This window comes from Hyla sarda, chromosome 2 (genome assembly GCF_029499605.1).
Source record: "Hyla sarda isolate aHylSar1 chromosome 2, aHylSar1.hap1, whole genome shotgun sequence".
NCBI lineage: Eukaryota > Metazoa > Chordata > Amphibia > Anura > Hylidae > Hyla > Hyla sarda.
In genome coordinates, this window is record NC_079190.1 from 464207984 (window position 1) to 464230203 (window position 22220).

The 22220-nt window shown below is 41.4% G+C and overlaps 1 protein-coding gene across 4 annotated transcripts in view; it reads left to right on the forward strand.

Annotated features, from left to right (window-relative positions):
* The window catches only part of NCAM2 (neural cell adhesion molecule 2), a 501839-nt gene extending 483617 nt beyond the window's left edge, over positions 1–18222 (forward strand). For all 4 annotated transcript variants that reach the window (XM_056559430.1, XM_056559434.1, XM_056559432.1 and 1 more), the window contains one exon: positions 17081–18222. In XM_056559430.1, coding sequence (XP_056415405.1) covers positions 17081–17192 — 112 coding nt within the window. In that variant the 3' untranslated portion in view covers positions 17193–18222. The remainder of the gene's footprint in view (positions 1–17080) is intronic.
* Positions 18223–22220: the final 3998 nt, after the last annotated feature.

Below are 22220 nucleotides of genomic sequence, written 5' to 3' on the forward strand. Positions count from 1 at the left end.
GCCCAGACAGCTGTTTGGGCATGCTGGAATATGTAGTTTTGCAACAGCTGGAGGGCTACAGTTTGAGACCACTATATAGTGGTCCCTAAACTGTAGCCCTCCAGATCTTGCAAAACTACAACTCCTAGCATGCTCAAACAACTGTTTGCTGTCAGGGCATGCTGGGAATTGTAGTTTTGCAACAGCTGGAGGACCACAGTTTGGAGATCACTTTGCAGTGTTCTCTAAAACTGTAGCCCTCCAGATGCAAAACTGCAAATCCCAGCATGTCCAAACAGCAATCAGCTGTCTCGGCATGCTGGGAGTTGTAGTTGCGTACCTCCAGCTATTGCATAACTACATCTCCCAGCATGCCCTTCGGCGATCAGTACATGCTGGGAGTTGTAGTTTTGCAAAAGCTGGAGGCACACTGGTTAGAAAATACTGAGTTAGGTAACAGAACCTAACTGAAGGTTTTCCAACCAGTGTGCCTCCAGCTGTTGCAAAAGTACAACTCCCAGCATGCACGGTCTGTCAGTACATGCTGGGAGTTGTAGTTTTGAAACAGCTGGAGGTTTGCCCCCCCCCCCCCCCCATGTGAACGTACAGGGTACATTCACACGGGCAGGCTTACAGTAAGTTTCCTGCTTCAAGTTTGGGCTGCGGCAAATTTTTTGCCGCAGCTCAAACTTCTAGCGAGAAACTCACCGTAACCCACCAGTGCGAATGTACCCTAAAAACACTACACTACACTGCCACATAATAAAGGGTAAAACACTACATATACACCCCCTTACACTGTCCCCCCAATAAAAATGAAAAACGTATTGTATGGCAGTGTTTCCAAAACGGAGCCTCCAGCTGTTGCAAAACAACAACTCCCAGCATTTCCGGACAGCCACTGACTGTCCAGGCATGCTGGGAATTTAGCAACAGCTGGAGGCACCCTGTTTGGGAATCACTGGCATAGAATACCCCTATGTCCACCCCTGTGCAATCCCTAATTTAGTCCTCAAATGCGCATGGCGCTCTCTCACTTTGGAGCCCTGTCGTATTTCAAGGCAACAGTTTAGGGCCACATATGGGGTATCTCCATACTCGGGAGAAATTGCACTACTAATTTTGGGGGGCTTTTTCTCCTTTTACCCCTTATGAAAAGGAAAAGTTGGGGCTACACCAGCTTGTTAGTGTAAAAAAATAAAAAAATTTACGCTAACATGCCGGTGTTGCCCTTTACTTTTTATTTTCACAAGCGTTAAAAGGAAAGAAAGACCCCCAAAATTTGTAACGCAATTTCTCCTGAGTATAGAAATACCCCATATGTGGGCGTAAAATGCTCTGTGGGCGCACAACAAGGCTCAGGAGTGAGAGCGCACCATGTACATTTGAGGTCTAAATTGGTGATTTGCACAGGGGTGGCTGATTTTACAGCGATTCTGATATAAACCCCCCCAAAAAAATACCCACATGTGACCCCATTTTGGAAACTACACCACTCACGGAATGTAATAAGGGGTACAGTGAGCATTTACGCCCCACAGGTGTCTGACAGATTTTTGGAACAGTGGTCCGTGAAAATGAAAAATTTTATTTTTCATTTGCACAGCCCACTGTTCCAAAGATCTGTCAAACGTCAGTGGGGTGTAAATACTCACTGCACCCCTTATTAAATTCTGTGAGGGGTTTAGTTTCCAAAATAGGGTCACATGTGGGGGGTTCCACTGTTCTGGCACCACGGGGGGCTTTGTAAACGCACATGGCCCCTGACTTCCATTCCGAACAATTTTTTTTCCCAAAAGCTCAATGGAGCTCCTTCTCTTCTGAGCATTGTAGTGCGCCAGCAGAGCACTTGACGTCCACACATGGGGTATTTCCATACTCAGAAGAGATGGGGTTACAAATTTTGGGGGGTCTTTTCTGCTATTAACCCTTGCAAAAATGTGAAATTTGGGGGGAAACACACATTTTAGTGAATTTTTTTTTTTTTTTTACATATGCAAAAGTCATGAAACCCCTGTGGGGTATTAAGGCTTGCTTTATTCCTTGTTACGTTCCTCAAGGGGTCTAGTTTCCAAAATGGTATGCCATGTGTTTTTTTTTTTGCTGTTCTGGCACCATAGGGGCTTCCTAAATGTGACATGCCCCCCGAGCAAAATTTGCTCTCAAAAAGCCAAATATGACTCCTTCTCTTCTGAGCATTGTATTTCACCCGTAGTGCACTTCAGGTCAACTTATGGGGTACCTCCATACTCATAAGAGATGGGGTTACAAATTTTGGGGGGTCTTTTCTGCTATTAACCCTTGCAAAAATGTGAAATTTAGGGGGAAACACACATTTTAGTGAAAAAAATATATACTTTTTTTACATATGCAAAAGTCGTGAAACACCTGTGGGGTATTAAGGCTCACTTAATTCCTTGTTACGTTCCTCAAAGGGTCTAGTTTCCCAAATGGTATGGCATGTGTTTTTTTTTGCTGTTCTGGCACCATAGGGGCTTCCTAAATGCAACATGCCCCCCAAAAACCATTTCAGAAAAACGTACTCTCCAAAATCCCCTTGTCGCTCCTTCGCTTCTGAGCCCTCTACTGCGCCCGCCGAACAATTTACATAGACATATGAGATATGTCCTTACTTGAGAGAAATTGGGCTACAAATACAAGTATACATTTTCTCCTTTTACCCCTTGTAAAAATTAAAAAATTGGGTCTACAAGAACATGCGAGTGTAAAAAATGAAGATTGTGAATTTTCTCCTTCACTTTGCTGCTATTCCTGTGAAACACCTAAAGGGTTAAAACGCTGACTGAATGTCATTTTGAATACTTTGGGGGGGTGCAGTTTTTATAATGGGGTCATTTGTGGGGTATTTTTAATATGAAGACCCTTCAAATCCACTTCAAACCTGAACTGGTCCCTGAAAAATCATGAGTTTGAAAATTTTGTGAAAAATTGGAAAATTGCTGCTGAACTTTGAAGCCCTCTGGTGTCTTCCAAAAGTAAAAACACGTCAATTTTATGATGCAAACATAAAGTAGACATATTGTATATGTGAATCAAAATTTTTTTTATTTGGAATATCCATTTTCCTTAAAAGCAGAGAGCTTCAAAGTTAGAAAAATGCAAATTTTTTAAATTTTTCATCAAATTTTGGGATTTTTCACCAAGAAAGGATGCAAGTTACCATAAAATTTTACCGCTATGTTAAAGTAGAATATGTCACAAAAAAACAATCTCGGAATCAGAATGATAACTAAAAGCATTCCAGAGTTATTAATGTTTAAAGTGACAGTGGTCAGATGTGCAAAAAACACTCCGGTCCTGGGGTGTAAAATGGCCTGGTCCTTAAGGGGTTAAGTATCTGCTCCTCCCTTTGTTCCCGGACAGATCTTTGTTGCTTTGTGCCCTAGTGAAAGCCTACTGTGTTCCTGTGTTTCTGATATCCTTGTTCCGTTACCTGACCCTGCACCTGTGCCACCTGCCCTGACCTACTGCTTCCTTGACCTCATCTTGCCAGTTTCCTTTCGTGTCACGCCACATCCCAGCAACCTTTGTGGACGAGTCGTGCCAGGGGTAGCGACCTGTGTGCCGCCAGCTGCAGCAAGACCATCCCGCTTTGTGGCAGGCTCTGGTGAAAACCAGCAGCACCTTAGACTCCGCTCCCTGGCACAGCTCACATCATCATCCACACAGGCCCAGAGGATCCACCACCTGCCGTGACCCTAACAGTGCTCTACATGGAACAATTTTTGAGGGGTTATTCTCTCAAAGAAGCAATACTTATAGGAGAAAATATCTCCCTAATATGACATCGAACAGAAAAAAAATTCTCCTTGAAGCATGCAGAGATATAGAAGCATGTTAAAGGATAACTCTGGTATGTAAAAATGTATCACCTATCCTAAGGATAAGGGATAAGTGTTAGATCATGGGGGGTTCGACTGCTGTGGCCCCCCCGCAATCTCCTGAACGGAGCCCCGGTTCTCACCATGAATGGGACTACTTAAAAGACGCATTATTGAAGGCAACAGAAAATTATATTGGACTTGTCAGTAAACGCAGAAAAAGTAAGAGACCACTGTGGTACTCAGCAGAAGTGGCCAAAATCATAAAAAGAAATTAAAAAAAAGCTAGCATTTAGTAATTATAAAACAAGCCAGAGCAATAGAGATAGGGAAATCTACAAGAACTTCTAAAGTGCAGGCAGAAGAAAAACTAGATCAGTCTGTGAAAAAAAGAGGATAAAAAAATCTTCAGATATATTAAATTAAATCAGATAAATTAAAATAATGAATAACTTAATCAAAAACTAAGGAAGGAAGGTATGCAAAAGAGAATAAAGGGCTAGCTGACTGCCTTAATGAATACTTCTGTTCAGTTTTTACAGAAGAAATAGAAGGAAAAGGACCTCAATTAGGGATGAAGACTAATGAATTGTTTGATGCATGTGTCTTTACAGATGAGGAGGTTCTACTTTTGCTGTCTAAAGTGAAGACAAATAAGTCACAGGGGCCTGATGGGATACATCCAAAATTATTAAAATAGCTTAGTAGTGAGCTAGCAAAACCATTAACAGATTTATTTAGCCAATAACTGGATAACTGGTAACAGGAGTCGTCTTGGAAGATTGGAAATTAGTAAATGTTGTGCCCAATCACAAGAAAGGTAATAGGGAGGAATAAAGCAACTATAGGCCAGTAAGTCAGACATCAATAGTGGAAATATTAATGTAAACCCTACTAAAGGATAGGTTTGTGGAACATCTAAAATCCCATGGATTGCAAGATGAAAAAAAAAAAAAAAACATGGGTTTTGTTTTCTTCATGGAGATCATGTCAAACAAATCTTATTGATTTTTTTTGACTGGGTGGCTAAATATAATAGATGGCGGAGGGGCAGTAGACATAGTATATCTAGTTTTTAGTAAGGCTTTTGACAATGTCCCACATAGAAGAATTATCAATAAACTACAGTCATTGAGCTTAAACTCCCATATTGTTGAGTTGATTAGGCAGATGCTGAATGACAGACAACAGAGGGTTGTAGTCAATGGAGAATATTCAGAGCAAGGTCTTGTTACCGATGGGAACCTCAGGAATCTGTACTGGGACCAATTTTGTTTAATATCTTCATTGGTGATATTGCAAATGGTCTCAATGGTAAGGTATGTCTTTTTGTTCATGACACAAAGATATGTTGATGGTTGCTGGAGGGATAAGCCAAATGTAAAAGGATTTAAACAAACTAGAAGAATGGTCAGAACTCTGGCAAATTAAATTTAATGTGGATAAGTGCAAGGTAATGCACCTGGGATGTAAAAACCCTTGGGCAGAATATAGAAAATTTGACACAGTCCTGACCTCAGTATCTGAGGAAAGGGATTTAGCAGTAATTATTTCAGAAGTTTTAAAGGTAGGAAGACAATGTAATAGAGCAGCAGGAAATGCTAGCAGAATGCTGGGGTGTATAGGGAGAGGTATAAGCAGTAGGAAGAGAGAAGTGCTCATGCCGCTGTACAGAACACTGGTAAGGCTTCACTTGGAGTATTGTGCGCAGTACTGAAGACCATATCTCCAAAAGGATATAGATACTCTAGAGAGAGAGAGTACAGAGAAGAGCTACGAAACTATAACATGGATTGCAGGATAAAACTTATGTATGCAAGAAAGAAGAGACAGAGGGAATACGATAGAGACTTTTAAATACATAAAGGGAATCAACACGGTAAAGGAGGAGGGCATATTTAAAAGAAGAAAAACTACCACAAGAGGACATAGTTTTAAATTAGAGGGGCAAAAGTAATATCAGGAAGTATTACTTTACTTAAGAATAGCCTTCCTGCAGAAGTGGTCGCTGCAAATACACTGAAGGAGTTTAAACATGCATGGGATAAGCATAAGGCTATCCTTCACATAAGATAGGGCCAGGGACTATTGATAGGATTCAGATTATTGGGCAGACTAGATGGGCCAAATGGTTCTTATCTGCCGACACATTCTATGTTTCTATAATGGGGCATTCTGGAAATTGCAGCGTGCCATAGCGGTCGGACCACCCGCGATCTAACACTTATCCCCTATCCTTAGGATACATTTTTACATCCCAGAGTTATCCTTTAAATTAATTTTCCAAATTTCTGACATTAAGTCTACCACTTTAAAGACATATTCTCCCATTGAAAAAAGGTTGTTACTGTATTTACTGTATTTTTTAGCGTATTGGACTGGTATATGCATCAAAAATAGTTTACAGCACACCTTAATTTGTCCACTTTTCTATTTGAAAATAAAAAACTTAATTTTTATATTTATAATACTTACAACGTACAACATTTCATAAAAGTAAGACTGAAAGGGTTAAATGGTCACTGTCATTTCAATCAGCTTCCCTTCATTTAATAGCCTACAAGTTTCATAACATATTTGTAAATAACTTAATTTAGTAAAAAAAAAAAAAATCCCCAGTAATAGACATAACAAGACAAAAGTGTGGGTAGGACTTAGCATGTGCTATGTGCAGGAAAGAGAGAAAGCTTACGCTGTGTACCTTCAAGCTGAGCCTTTCTGACGGCTTAAGATGATCCTAACTGTGCTTGCAGGGTTAAAGGGATACTCCACTGGAAAACTTTTTTTTATGTCAACTGACAGAAAGTGTAACAGATTTGTAAATTACTTCTATTAAAAAAATCTTAGTCCTTCCAGTTCTTATCAGCTGCTATATGCTCCAAAGGAAGTTCTTTACTTTTTGAATTTCCTTTGTGTATGACCACAGTGCTCTCTGCTGACACCTCTATCCATTTTAGGAACTGTCCAGAGCAGGATAGGTTAGCTATGGGGATTTGCTTGCCCTCTGGACAGTTCCTAAAATGGACAGAGGTGTAAGCAGAGAGCACTGAAGTCAGACAGAAAGGTAAAAAAAAAAAAAAAAAGTCCTTGTTGAGAATGCAGCAGCTTATAAATACTGGAAGGATTAAGATCACCAGTTGATTTAAAAAAAAAAAAATGTTTTCCAATGGAGAGGCTCACTCTTACACCTGACCTCCCATAAATCTCTGAGCAGCTGCCCCATGTGTAAATACTATTGTACAATTTTCTGTATATCAACAATGCTGCAGTGTAATTTTCTTCTCCTTTCTACATGTGGCTTTTTATCATCATTATCATCACCAGTAAATCAGAGCTTAGGGCAACCCCTTCCTTTTTCTGCTGATGTGATTTCTTTTATTTCTACACCTCTGGATGAAGGCTGCCGCTGTAATCTGCTTTGGGGTGGTTTCATCCCTGTGCCTCACTCCTGTTTATCGGTATGTAATGTTCATTGGTAATACTGTTATGCTCTTGTCACACTTTGTCTTACTTGAGCTATTTATGGATTGTCTTGAGCCCCGGGTATGCTGTCGATCTCTCCAATTGTGTATCTCTTCATTTTAATATCTTCTGTTCTCAGTATTAGGCTTTTGTACTTTTTGAGGCCTTCCATGTTATTTCTCTATCTAATCTGCTTTTGGGAAAAACTCACATAGTACTTAGCAAAGCCAATGCATCAGTAGTATCAATAATTTCTTCTGCTTCCGCATGCCTATACACTATACATTAACTAGAGCACTATACACATAAATTATATGTCCAGCACAGAGCCAGTTTATTCAGTATATTTTCACCAGCACTATGTCATGTCATGGAATAGCAGTGTGGAATATATGCTGTGCTGTAATTAGCCAGATAAGTAAGGGAAAGGAAGCACTTTGTATGTACTCCTTGCAAACAGCCTGGCTCTGATCCCACACCCTGAAATAGCTGTGCACCATGGAGGGGATGCTTAATGGCTTCATAACAGCAGTAAGAGCACATTAATCACCTGCACGGAACTGTTAATTTCCCCCAGCTATGCACATTTAAAAAAAAAAAAACTTTTGAAACAACAGGCATGCTTTAGTTTTCTTCTTGAGGACAGTGTCATGGTGTGTTCTTGAGGACAGTGTCATGGTGTGTTTTGAGTCTTAAAGGCCATGCAATGGTCCACTAGGGAAAGCAAAAAATATGCAAAGTAGCTCTGATTAGCATTTTTATAATTAGGTGAACATGCTCTCTGGCACCACTTATTGGAGTCAGCTTTCTTACTTCTAGAGAAGAGCTACTTTATAAAGTTTCTTAAGGGTAGGGTCACATGTGCTACATTTAGCTGTGTTTTTTTTCTGCAGCTACCCAGTGACATCAAAGGGTGGGGAAATTTGTAGAAACAAATATGCTGCAAAATACGGCATGTGTGACCCTATCCTTAAACACTCTCATGATGAGCCTGGATAATGCAAAAGGTTTACCTACAGTCCAAGGGGAAAGCACAGATCACAGTGCTTCACAATGTGATATAACAATGAGTTATACCAAATGACAAATTCTCTGAATACATTTTGTTTTTCTACATCTGTAAATAAATTATCTGCCTGTTCAAGAGGTATATGAGGTAAAGCATTTTAGCTGATTAAAAACTTCCCTTCACTGTCTGTTTCGGGAATTGCTGTCATATGTAGAACTGACGCTTCATTAAATCCTGTTCACAATAAAAAAAAGCATCTGTTACTGAAGTGTGAATGACGAAACGGGCTGACAGCATAAAAGTTGTTCTGTAACCAACAATTAACACTATGTCCTTGTTTGTTTGTCTTTCTTTCCCCTTTGCTCTGTAGGTGTTACCATGTAGCAGATGTTGTGAAAGATATGTATGAAGAGTTGTAATTATAGGTGTGGACAAGGGCTAATATTAATCTGTTATTTACATGTAAGATTTAACCTGCGGAGTAACAGTCAGTCATAGCAATAGTCAAAGGGGTACTCCGGTGAAAACCTTTTTTTCTTTTAAATCAACTGGTGGCAGAAAGTTAAACATATTTGTAAATTACTTCTATTAAAAAATCTTAATCCTTCCTGTACTTATTAGCTGCTGAATACTACAGAGGAAATTCTTTTCTTTTTGGAATGCTCTCTGATGACATCACGAGCACAGTTCTCTCTGCTAACGTTATTATAATAATACTAACACTTTATTTATTGTTGTCCTTAGTGGGATTTGAACCCAAATCCCCAGCACTGCAAGGCAGCAGTTGTCAGAGATGTCAGCAGAGAGCACTGTGCTCGTGATGTTATCAGTGTTCCAAAAAGAAAGGCATTTCCTCTGTAGCATTCAGCAGCTAATAAGTACTGGAAGGATTAAGATTTTTTAATAGAAGTAATTTACAAATATGTTCAACTTTCTGCCACCAGTTGATTTAAAAGAAAAAAGGTTTTCACCGGAGTACCCCTTTAATTAGCTTGTCTAAAAAGGTTAAAGTGTTACTGTCATTTTTTTAATAATTTTATCATGTCATAAGTCAAAAGTTTTAATCAGTCGGGGTCTTAGTGCTGAAACCCCACTGCTATTGAAGGTGCATGGCGTCTTCCTATCCCACCAGTCTTAATAAATAGATTGTTCCCTGCTTGTAAATAGGAAAGATCTTTCAATTAAAGTGTTCCTGTCTTTAAAAAAAAATAAATAAATAATAATAACTTTTCATCGGTCCGGGTCTGATTGGGATAAGCACTTGATAGCATGCTGTACTCTCCATCTCTCAGCAATCTTTATTTTTCTGCCCCATAGACTTATAATGAAGTTTCTTGTTCTTCTGATCGATGGGGATCTCAGCACTGAGACCCCAACCTAAAAAACGTTTTACACGTCATTTTGACATGTCAAAAGTTTTTTTGTTTTTTTTTAAATGACAGGGACCCTTTTAGACCAACAGGGCAGGCAGAAGTCACAAGGGACAATCCTGACTCGTGGTTCAGGAAGCATGAAAATGATAAGTTGCATTTAAAGTGTTACCGTTGTAAAAAACTTTTGACATATCTATCAGACATGTCGAAAGTTGTTGATCGTACTCGGTCTCACTCCTGAGACCCACTGCGATTGTGAGTTGTTAGCTGAGAAAGCAGAAGGCATTGTGCGCCACTCCCCAGCCAGCTGAGAGATCTGTACATTTCTAGCCATTGACTTCACCGGCTTATAACTCAGAAGTCCCAATGTGATCAACAACTTCTGATGTGTTTGGTCAACATGTTAAACTCTGTTTTAATGACAATAACGCTTAAAAGAGGTACTCATTTTTTTTTTTTTTTTAATCAACTGGTGCCGGGAAGTTAAACAGATTAGTAAATTCCAGTACTTATCAGCTGCTGTATGCAACAGATGAAGTTGTATTTCTTTCTAGAGTTCTTTTCAGTCTAACCACAGTGCTCTCTGCTGATACCTCTGTCTGTCTCAGGAACTGTCCAGAGCAGGAGAGGTTCCTGACACGGAGAGAGGTGTCAACATAGAGCACTGTGGTCAGACTGAAAAGAATTCCAGAAAGATATACAACTTCCTGTAGTGCATACAGCAGCTAATAAGTACTGGAAGGATTAAGATTTTTAAATAGAAGTAATTTACAAATCTGTATAACTTTCTGGCACCAGTAGATTAAAAAAAAAATTTTTTTTCCGCCGGAGTACCCTTTTAAAGCCTGGATCTTTAGTAGACCAATCAGGTTCAGAATACTATGTCAGGTGACATGATTGTCTGATCTGTTGAAAAAGCGGTCTGAACAATACTAAAACCCCTCATGAATATTCTTTTACAGGCATTTTATTAGCATACATAAAAATAGCAATTACAAAAGTTGCTGTGTTAGTTAAGACACTGTGAGGAACTGAAGTAGAAGCCTCAGGTTTAACCCTTCCCTCTTTGGCGATTTTTCATTTTTGCACTTTTGTTTTTTCCCCCTTCTAAAAATCATAACACTTAAAATTTTCCACCTACAAATCCATATGAGGACTTGTTCTTTGTGCCAACAGTTTTTCTTTGTAATAACATTAACAATTTCACCACAAAATCTACGGCGAAAGCAGAAAGAAAAATTATTTGTGGGACAAAAAAAAAAGCCATTTTGTCATTTTTAGCGGCTTCCGTTTCTATGCAGTGCAGTTTTCAGTAAACATTGCACCTTATATTTATTTTGTAGGTCCATACAGTCACAACTATACACAATTTATATAGGTTTGATTTTATTTTACTACTAAAAAAATTATAACTACATGCACCAAAATTAATATGTTGAAAAATGTCCTCTTCTGACCCCTATAACTTTTTATTTTTCCACATAAGGGGTGGTGTCAGGGCTATTTTTTGGCGCTGTGATTTGAAGTTTTTATAGGTATAATTTATGTTTTGATTGTACTTTTTGATCGCTTTTCATTCAGTTTTTTATGGTATAAAAAGTGATCAAAAATGCGCTATTTTGGATTTTGTAATGTTTTTTACGTGTACACCATTGACCTTGTGGTTTAATTCACAATATATTTTTATAGATCGGACATTTACGCATGCGACAATACCACATATGTTTATTTTTATTTACACAGTTTATTTTTTAATGGGAAAAGAGGTGGGGGGTTATTCAAGCTTTTATTAGGGAAGGGGTTAAATCACTTTTATTAACTTTTATTTTGAGACTTTTTTTTTGCAATGTTATAGCCCCCATAGGTGACTATAACATGCATTACAATAGTTTCCTACACTTATCACTGCTATAGTGGTATGCTTATGTGGCATAAGAATCTATGGGAGCATTGTAAGGGGGCATAAGAATCTATGGGGCAAGGTATGGGGGCATAATAATCTATGGGGCAATCTAAGGGGCCGTGCGGTTTATTTAATGTTATATTTTTATAGTTCGGACATTTACACGCGCAGCAACACCACATATGTTTATATTTATTTTTATTTACATTTTTTTTCTTTAATGGGAAAAGGGGGGTGATTCAAAATTTTATTAGGGAAGGGGTTAAATCACATTTATTAACTTTTTTTTACACTTTTTTTTGCACTGTTATAGCCCACATAGGGGACTATAACATGCAGTACATTGATTGCAGGTACTGCATTGATCAGTGTTATCGGCGATTGATTGCTCAAGCCTGGAACTCAGGCTTGGAGTAATCAATCGCCGATTGGAAGCGCAGGAGGCATGTAAGGGACCCTCCTCATGTGTCCTAGCTGATTGGGACACTGTGGTTTCACCGCGGTTGTCCCGATCAGCCCGATTGAACAGCCGGGAATACTTTTTTTTTTACTTTAGATGCGGCGATCAACTTTGATCCCCACGTCTAAAGGGTTAATACCGGACATCACTGCGACCGGTGATGTCTGGTATTAGCCCCGGGTCCCGACCACCGTTAGCCGCCGGTACCGACCTGGTATGATATTGTGGAAGTGGGCGCAGGATGTACAGGCACGCCCTGCGTCCTTAAGAGGTTAAACATATTTGTAAATGACTTCTATAAAAAAAAAGTCTGAGTCCTTCTAGTACTTATCAACTACTGTATGTTCCAGAGGAAGTTCTTTTCTTTTTGAATTTCTTTTCTGTCTGACCACAGTGCTCACTTCTGACACCTCTGTCCACTTTAGGAACTTTCCAGAGCAGGAGAAAATCCCCATAGCATACCTATCTTGCTCTGGACAGTTCCTGACATGGACAGAGGTGTCACTAGAGAGCACTGTGATGAGACAGAAAAGAAATTCAAAAAGAAAAGAACTTCCTCTGGAACATACTGTACATCAGCTGATCAGCATTGGAAGGGTTAAGATTTTTTAATAGAAGTGATTCACAAATCTTTTTAACTTTCTGGCACCAGTTGATTTAAAAAAAATATATAATAATAATCCACCGGAGTGCCCCTTTGATGTTTTAGTTTCTACTGGTTTGGTGTCCCAGTCCTTGGTTGATATGTATATAACTTCAGAGTCCCTGGTGTTTTTTTCCTACTTCCTTGAATCCGGTGGTTTGTTGCCCTTAGCCCTTGGGTTTAAATGTTTTAGCTTCCTTATCTCTATTGTTTAAATATTTCCATCTCTTGTTCCTGATAGTCCAATGTTTGAATCTCTAATTTGAACTTTGAGTAGCATTGAGTGTTTGTAGGCTAGAGTCCCTAATCTAAAATTATTTGAGGTTTCAGTAGTTGATTAATGTCCATTACTAATGTTCCTTACATAGATTTTTCACTATGTGCTATGAAGAAGGTATACCATATTTTTCGCCCTATTGGACGCACCGGCAAATAAGACGCACCTAATTTTAAAGGTGCAAAATCTAGAAAAAAAAGATTCTGAACCCAACAGTGATCTTAAATCTGCGGACCTCCAGATGTTGTAAAACTACAACTCCCAGCATGTCCGGACAGCCATTGGCTGTCCGGGCATGCTGGGAGTTGTAGTTTTGCAACATCTGGAGGTCCGCAGGTTGAAGACCACTGATATAGGAGGTAATACTCACGTGTCCCCGCCGCTCCGAATCCGTCACCACGTCGCCACGTCCCCGTAGTGTCCCCGACGGTCCGGACGTCTTCTTCCCCGGGATCCACGCTCTCCATTGCCGTCATCACGTCGCCGTCATCACGTTGCTACGCACGCCACTTCTATTGGATGACGGGATGGCGTGCGCGACGACGTGATGACGTTAAAGGAGAGCGCCGGCCATGCTGGGGATCCCGGCACGGAGCAGACACCGAGGAGGCAGGTAAGGTCCCTCCCGGTGTCCTGTAAGCCGTAAGCTGCGGGACACCGCGATTTCCCCACGGCGGTCCCAAACAGCCCGATTGAGCAGCCAGGTTAGTGTCACTTTCCCTTCAGACATGGTGGTCAGCTTTTATCGCCAAGTCTGAAGGGTTAATACAGGGCATCACCGAGATCGGTGATGTCCTGTATTAGCCGCAGTTCCCGGCCATTGATGGCTGCAGGGACCGCCGCGATGGGTATGTGCATTCGCCGTATAAGACGCACCAACTTTTTCCCCACAGTTTTGGGGAAGAAAAAGGGCATCTTATACGGCGAAAAATACGGTAGATAGTCAGTTAACATCCGTGAAAGGTTAACTTTTTAAATAGGAGTTCTCTGGAGAAAAAAAAATCTAATCAGCTGGTAACAGAAATTAATATCAGTTTGTAAGGTTCTTCTGTTTAGAGATTGCAAGTCTTCCAGTACTTATCAGCTGCTGTATGCTACAGAGTAAATTGTGTAGTGATTTCCAGTCTGACCTCAGTGCTCTCTGCTGATACCTCTGTCTGTGTCAGGAACTGTCCAGAGCAGGAAAGGTTTGCTATGAGGATTTGCTCCTGTTCTGCACAATTCCTGACATAGACAAAGGTGGCAGCAGGGAGCACCGTTTCTGACTATACAGATTACACAACTTCCCCCAGGACATACATCAGCTGATAACTATTGGAATTTGCAAGTAAACATAACTTTCTTTGACCAGTTTATTTGAAAATATTTTTTAGTCTCCGGGAATAACCCTTTAAGGCCCATCCATATCAAAATTTGCCAGTATATTGCCAGTATATGATGGCATATTGTCAAAAATGGTATGTTGACATATAGCATGGTGTATTCCCAGCAGATCCATTAAGTTTAATGTTCTGAATATAGTCTGCTAGTGACTATGTTCAGTTCATTTCCTAAATGTATACTGGTTCTCTGCAGGACTGTTCACAGTAGATCACACTTTTATACAGTGCATGTTCGGGAAATGGATTAAATGTAGACACTAGTAGACATTGTTCAGTCCATTAAACTCAGTGAGTCTGCTGGGACTATGTTACAGTATATTTTGCATTCCTTTTTGCCAATATGCTGACACATAAAGGCAATGGATTGCCAAAATGTGATGTTAATGAGCCCTTAATGAAGCAGCTTCCATTTGTTCATCTGCTGACGTTCTCTACGAAAAAGATCCACACTAGTTTCTGCCGAATTTTAGCCATTGAATTACATATTTAAGCAAAATGCCGGCAGAGATTGAAAAAAAAAAAGAGGTTTTGTTCTTTTCCCCCCTTTTTTTGCATTTACTCCTCAATTTGGCTTTCCAAACTGGTTTTGCAGAATAGAAGATGTTATTTTTTTAATGAATGCTACCTTTAGTATATTGATGTGCTGCATCATTGTCAAGTAAAAAAAAAAGTATTTTATTTAATCTACAAATAAGCTCTTAAAGGGGGTATTCTAGGAAAAAAATAAAACATTTTTTTTTAAGATCAACTTTAAGATCATCCTTCCAATAGTTATCAGCTGCTGGAGTTGAGTTGTTCTTTTCTGTCTGACAACAGTGCTCTCTGCTGACACCTCTGTCTGTCTTAAGAACTGTCCAGAGCATAAGAGTTTTGCTATGGGGATTCGCACCTACTCTGGACAGCTCCCGAAACAGGTGTCATCAGAGAGCAGTTAGACAGAAATGAACATCTAAACTTCAGCAGCTGATAAGTACTGGAAGGATTAAGATTTTTTGATCAAAGTAATTTACAATTCTTTTTAACTTTCTGGAGCCAGTTGATCTATATATCTATATATATATATATATATATATATATATATATATATATATATATATATATATATATATATATATATATATATATATACAAATCATAAAATGTTGCAGTATCTTGTAATGCCTTTTTTATTGGACTAACAGCATTTTGTAGAGACAAGCTTTCGGGATTCCTCCCTTTATCCAATTGATAAAGGGAGGAATCCCGAAAGCTTGTCTCTACAAAATGCTGTTAGTCCAATAAAAAAGGTATTACTAGATACTGCAACATTTCATGATTTGCATATGCATCACTGGACTTTGGACTGGACTTTTTGAAACTATTACATTTTAGAGGAAAATATAAAGAAAATCCATGATGTGAATTAAAGTTAAATTAACTAGGAAGCTTGAATAACAATTCAAATGTATAAAAAATGTAAAATAGTATTATTTCAGGGCATAACAACTACATTTTTTTTTAAATAATTCCAATGGAATTTAGTATTGTTTATTATAAAGATACAGTATGATTTGCCAACATGATGAAATGTTTTGCATTGCCTGATTCTATGCTAAGCAGCCCTTCATATTTCCGGCAATCTGACTCTGTACTGATGGGTATCACCGGCCACAACTGAGAGCAAAGTGTATGAGTTGTGTATGGTCTGGTGCTCAATTTTTTTTTCTTCTAGGCCAAGCGGGGAAATGCTGAAAATGTGGACTCTTGTCCAGCCTGTCCATCCTCATCCCAGTTATGGCACTGGATCATCAGTTTCCCTCCAGCTCCTGCCTACTGAGCTAAAGGGAAACTGAGCCAGATAGATGAACATTTGTGACACCGCTGTTATTGGTAATTGCCTGTATGATTTAATTAGTGGTGGAAAAAAAAAAACAACCAATAAAGTTAGCACTTTAATTGTCACATACAAGAATGTATGGGTAATGGACCACGCCAAGGTCTGGCCAAACCGTGTCTAGGTTTGGGGAATTTTGTGTCTAAATTTGATTAAAAAAAATAATTGGTTTGCAACATGGGGGACATTGTGTAGAACCGCTTAACATGGGGGAACAATGTGTAGAACCGCTAACATTTGCACCAGGTCTATGCATGTAGTATGTCTACCATTGATTTCCATTATAAAGTACTTCTTCAAACTTCTGATATGTCATAGTGAGACATCAAACATTTTGATGGGTCATGGTACTCAGACCCCTTTCACGCACTAAATAGAGGGGCCAAAGAGCTTATTTGAGCACTATTCTTTTCTGCCTGGTTCATCTTGAAAAACCAAGCATGTGGGGTTTGGATTGATATAATGTGTCATTGACTTTCTATTCATCTCTACACTGCTTTTTCCAGTCTTTGAAGGGTGCACAGTGCTCAGTTTAGTTTTTCTGCCCTCTTCGGAGGTTGTTTATTCTCTTGGATCCCAAAAATATCTTCTGACATATAAAAAACATATAACAAAAGCTTGTATGGAATTAGATAGTGGTCATGTCAACTCATGCTGTCCAGTTTTATGTCATGTGACACTGTTTTGGCACACATCTAATAAAACATATGTAGTTTTATATATTGGGAAGTTTTATTGGCATCAACATTTTTTAACCTAGCCCTACTTTGAAGATGTATTAAAGTCAAACATGTTTAATATATTTTTACATTCTAGGTTATTGGTATAGTATTCTTTATGTATTTGATAGTTGATTTATATTTGTCTTTCCTTTTAGGAAATTACTACTAAAGGAGGAAAATGGCAAAGAAGCTCTGAGCGCCGAAACGATTGAAATCAAAATATCGAATGACATCATCCAAACAAAAGAAACTGACAGTAAAGCATAGCATGACCCAGCCCATCATCATGTATAGAGGAAGATTGGTGATGTACACCCAATGTCGGCACTCTGCTGCAGACAATTATTGGCTAATATTAGCTTTCGATTGTCAGTACGTGTCCATACCTGAACAACTCACATCTACTGTACTTTAAGGTTTTGTTGATTACTTTAGTATGTTTGTCTGACTGATAACAGTATAAATGTATAAAGTTGAAAATGACTGCAAAAATTCCTTTAATTTATTATAAAATAAAGTGTACTATTTATAAAATATTTCCTTTTTTCCTTGTTAAAAAGGCGTCCTGTGGTTGGCAAATCTGCTATGCTAATATATAATGCATACTTTTTCCTTATGTATGGCTCATGAATATTAGGCTTAATATACAAACTATTCATTAGGTAGAAGCCAAAGTAGAAAAATATCTATATGTAATGGAGCCTGCTGGGCCGGTCTTATGCCTTTGCTGATCATCACCATGACCAATGTAGAGAATAACATAGCTCGGTTTGGATTCCATTTCAAATGAGTTATATACAAGTAATATTATTTTTTTATGAATTTTCCTTTTAGTTCTGATTTGTGTTGAGAAATTCTTTAAAGTTTTATTTTTTTAGATGAAGTTTGTGAACAATGTGATATGTTTTTTTCTCAAATATAATGTTGGCCATAGATATATTAATGTCCGTGAAGTCTGGTAAACCCTCAACTTAGGGAAGGAGTCGGAATAAAGTTCTGACAGGAAGCATTATCTTACATGCAGTAGAAATATATGGCATAAGATTTGTTTGGTAACCCCTTATAATTCTCTTTTAACCTATACGTTCAGGCTAGTCAAATTGACAAGTTATATGTTTCATCCCATTGGATTGGAAATAGAGTTCTGCTTTTGTCTATGAGCTCCTGGATAATCTATTTAATCTCTATGAGTACATCATGGCGTAATAGAATTAACACAGTATTCTCATGATCAAATGTTATTCCCTATCTACAGGATTTGGAATAACAAGTGGATTGATGGGGATCCCGAAAAAAGGAGGACTGTTACGCCGAGCGCTCCGGGTCCCCGCTCCTCCCCGGAGCGCTCGCTTCACTCCCTCCGCTGCAGCGCTCCGGTCACGTCCTCTGACCCGGGGCGCTGCGATCCTGCTGCCAGCCGGGATGCGATTCGCGATGCGGGTAGCGCCCGCTCGCGATGCGCACCCCGGCTCCCCTACCTGACTCGCTCCCCGTCTGTTCTGTCCCGGCGCGCGCGGCCCCGCTCCCTAGGGCGCGCGCGCGCCGGGTCTCTGCGATTTAAAGGGCCACTGCGCCGCTGATTGGCGCAGTGGTTCCAATTAGGGTTTTCACCTGTGCACTTCCCTATATTACCTCACTTCCCTTGCACTCCCTTGCCGGATCTTGTTGCCTTAGTGCCAGTGAAAGCGTTCCTTGTGTGTTCCTTGCCTGTGTTTCCAGACCTTCTGCCGTTGCCCCTGACTACGATCCTTGCTGCCTGCCCCGACCTTCTGCTACGTCCGACCTTGCTTCTGCCTACTCCCTTGTACCGCGCCTATCTTCAGCAGCCAGAGAGGTGAGCCGTTGCTAGTGGATACGACCTGGTCACTACCGCCGCAGCAAGACCATCCCGCTTTGCGGCGGGCTCTGGTGAAAACCAGTAGTGGCTTAGAACCGGTCCACTAGCACGGTCCACGCCAATCCCTCTCTGGCACAGAGGGTCCACTACCTGCCAGCCGGCATCGTGACAGTAGATCCGGCCATGGATCCCGCTGAAGTTCCTCTGCCAGTTGTCGCTGACCTCACCACGGTGGTCGCCCAGCAGTCACAACAGATAGCGCAACAAGGCCAACAGCTGTCTCAACTGACCGTTATGCTACAACAGTTGCTACCACAGCTTCAGCAGTCATCTCCTCCGCCAGCTCCTGCACCTCCTCCGCAGCGAGTGGCCGCTCCTGGGATACGCTTATCCTTGCCGGATAAATTTGATGGGGACTCTAAGTTTTGCCGTGGCTTTCTTTCCCAATGTTCCCTGCATCTGGAGATGATGTCGGACCTGTTTCCCACTGAAAGGTCTAAGGTGGCTTTCGTAGTCAGTCTTCTGTCCGGAAAAGCCCTGTCATGGGCCACACCGCTCTGGGACCGCAATGACCCCGTCACTGCCTCTGTACACTCCTTCTTCTCGGAAATCCGAAGTGTCTTTGAGGAACCTGCCCGAGCCTCTTCTGCTGAGACTGCCCTGTTGAACCTGGTCCAGGGTAATTCTTCCGTTGGCGAGTATGCCGTACAATTCCGTACACTTGCTTCAGAATTGTCCTGGAATAATGAGGCCCTCTGCGCGACCTTCAAAAAAGGCCTATCCAGCAACATTAAAGATGTTCTGGCCGCACGAGAAATTCCTGCTAATCTACATGAACTTATTCACCTAGCCACTCGCATTGACATGCGTTTTTCTGAAAGGCGTCAGGAACTCCGCCAAGATATGGACTCTGTTCGCACGAGGCGTTTCGTCTCCTCGGCTCCTCTCTCCTCTGGTCCCCTGCAATCTGTTCCTGTGCCTCCCGCCGTGGAGGCTATGCAGGTCGACCGGTCTCGCCTGACACCTCAAGAGAGGACACGACGCCGTATGGAGAACCTCTGCCTGTACTGTGCTAGTACCGAACACTTCCTGAGGGATTGTCCTATCCGTCCTCCCCGCCTGGAAAGACGTACGCTGACTCCGCACAAAGGTGAGACAGTCCTTGATGTCTACTCTGCTTCTCCACGTCTTACTGTGCCTGTGCGGATGTCTGCCTCTGCCTTCTCCTTCTCTACAGTGGCCTTCTTGGACTCTGGATCTGCAGGAAATTTTATTTTGGCCTCTCTCGTCAACAGGTTCAACATCCCAGTGACCAGTCTCGCCAGACCCCTCTACATCAATTGTGTAAATAATGAAAGATTGGACTGTACCATACGTTTCCGCACGGAGCCCCTTCTTATGAGCATCGGATCTCATCATGAGAGGATTGAACTTTTGGTCCTCCCCAATTGCACCTCGGAGATTCTCCTTGGACTTCCCTGGCTTCAACTTCATTCCCCAACCCTGGATTGGTCCACTGGGGAGATCAAGAGTTGGGGGTCCTCTTGTTCCAAGAACTGTCTAAAACCGGTTCCCAGTAACCCTTGCCGTAACTCTGTGGTTCCTCCAGTAACCGGTCTCCCTAAGGCCTATATGGACTTCGCGGATGTTTTCTGCAAAAAACAAGCTGAGACTCTACCTCCTCACAGGCCTTATGATTGCCCTATCGACCTCCTCCCGGGTACTACTCCACCCCGGGGCAGAATTTATCCTCTCTCTGCCCCAGAGACTCTTGCCATGTCCGAATACGTCCAGGAGAATCTAAAAAAGGGCTTTATCCGTAAATCCTCCTCTCCTGCCGGAGCCGGATTTTTCTTTGTGTCCAAAAAAGATGGCTCCCTACGTCCTTGCATTGACTACCGCGGTCTTAATAAAATCACGGTTAAGAACCGCTACCCCTTACCCCTCATCTCTGAACTCTTTGATCGCCTCCAAGGTGCCCACATCTTCACTAAATTGGACTTAAGAGGCGCCTATAACCTCATCCGCATCAGAGAGGGGGACGAGTGGAAAACGGCATTTAACACCAGAGATGGACACTTTGAGTATCTGGTCATGCCCTTTGGACTGTGCAATGCCCCTGCCGTCTTCCAAGACTTTGTCAATGAAATTTTTCGTGATCTGTTATACTCCTGTGTTGTGGTATATCTGGACGATATCCTAATTTTTTCTGCCAATCTAGAAGAACACCGCCAGCATGTCCGTATGTTTCTTCAGAGACTTCGTGACAACCAACTCTATGCCAAAATTGAGAAATGTCTGTTTGAATGCCAATCTCTTCCTTTTCTAGGATATTTGGTCTCTGGCCAGGGACTACAGATGGATCCAGACAAACTCTCTGCCGTCTTAAATTGGCCACGCCCCTCCGGACTCCGTGCTATCCAACGCTTTTTGGGGTTCGCCAATTATTACAGGCAATTTATTCCACATTTTTCTACCATTGTGGCTCCTATCGTGGCTTTAACCAAGAAAAATGCTGATCCCAAGTCCTGGCCTCCTCAAGCAGAAGACTCCTTTAAACGACTCAAGTCTGCCTTTTCTTCGGCTCCCGTGCTCTCCAGACCTGACCCTTCCAAACCCTTCCTATTGGAGGTTGATGCCTCCTCAGTAGGAGCTGGAGCTGTTCTTCTACAAAAAAATCCTTCCGGGCATGCTGTCACTTGTGGTTTTTTCTCTAGGACCTTCTCTCCAGCGGAGAGGAACTACTCCATCGGGGATCGAGAGCTTCTAGCCATTAAATTAGCACTTGAGGAATGGAGGCATCTGCTGGAGGGATCAAGATTTCCTGTTATTATCTACACCGACCACAAGAACCTCTCCTACCTCCAGTCGGCCCAACGGCTGAATCCTCGCCAGGCCCGGTGGTCTCTGTTCTTTGCCCGATTTAATTTTGAGATTCACTTTCGTCCTGCCGATAAGAACATTAGGGCCGATGCTCTCTCTCGTTCCTCGGATGCCTCAGAAGTTGATCTCCCTCCGCAACACATCATTCCACCTGACTGCCTGATCTCCACTTCTCCTGCCTCCATCAGGCAGACTCCTCCAGGAAAGACCTTTGTTTCTCCACGCCAACGCCTCGGAATCCTCAAATGGGGTCACTCCTCCCATCTCGCAGGTCATGCGGGCATCAAGAAATCTGTGCAACTCATCTCCCGCTTCTATTGGTGGCCGACTCTGGAGACGGATGTTGGGGACTTTGTGCGAGCCTGCACTATCTGTGCCCGGGATAAGACTCCTCGCCAGAAGCCCGCTGGTTTTCTTCATCCTCTGCCTGTCCCCGAACAGCCTTGGTCTCTGATTGGTATGGATTTTATTACTGATTTACCCCCTTCCCGTGGCAACACCGTTATTTGGGTGGTCGTTGATCGATTCTCCAAAATGGCACATTTCATCCCTCTTCCTGGTCTTCCTTCTGCGCC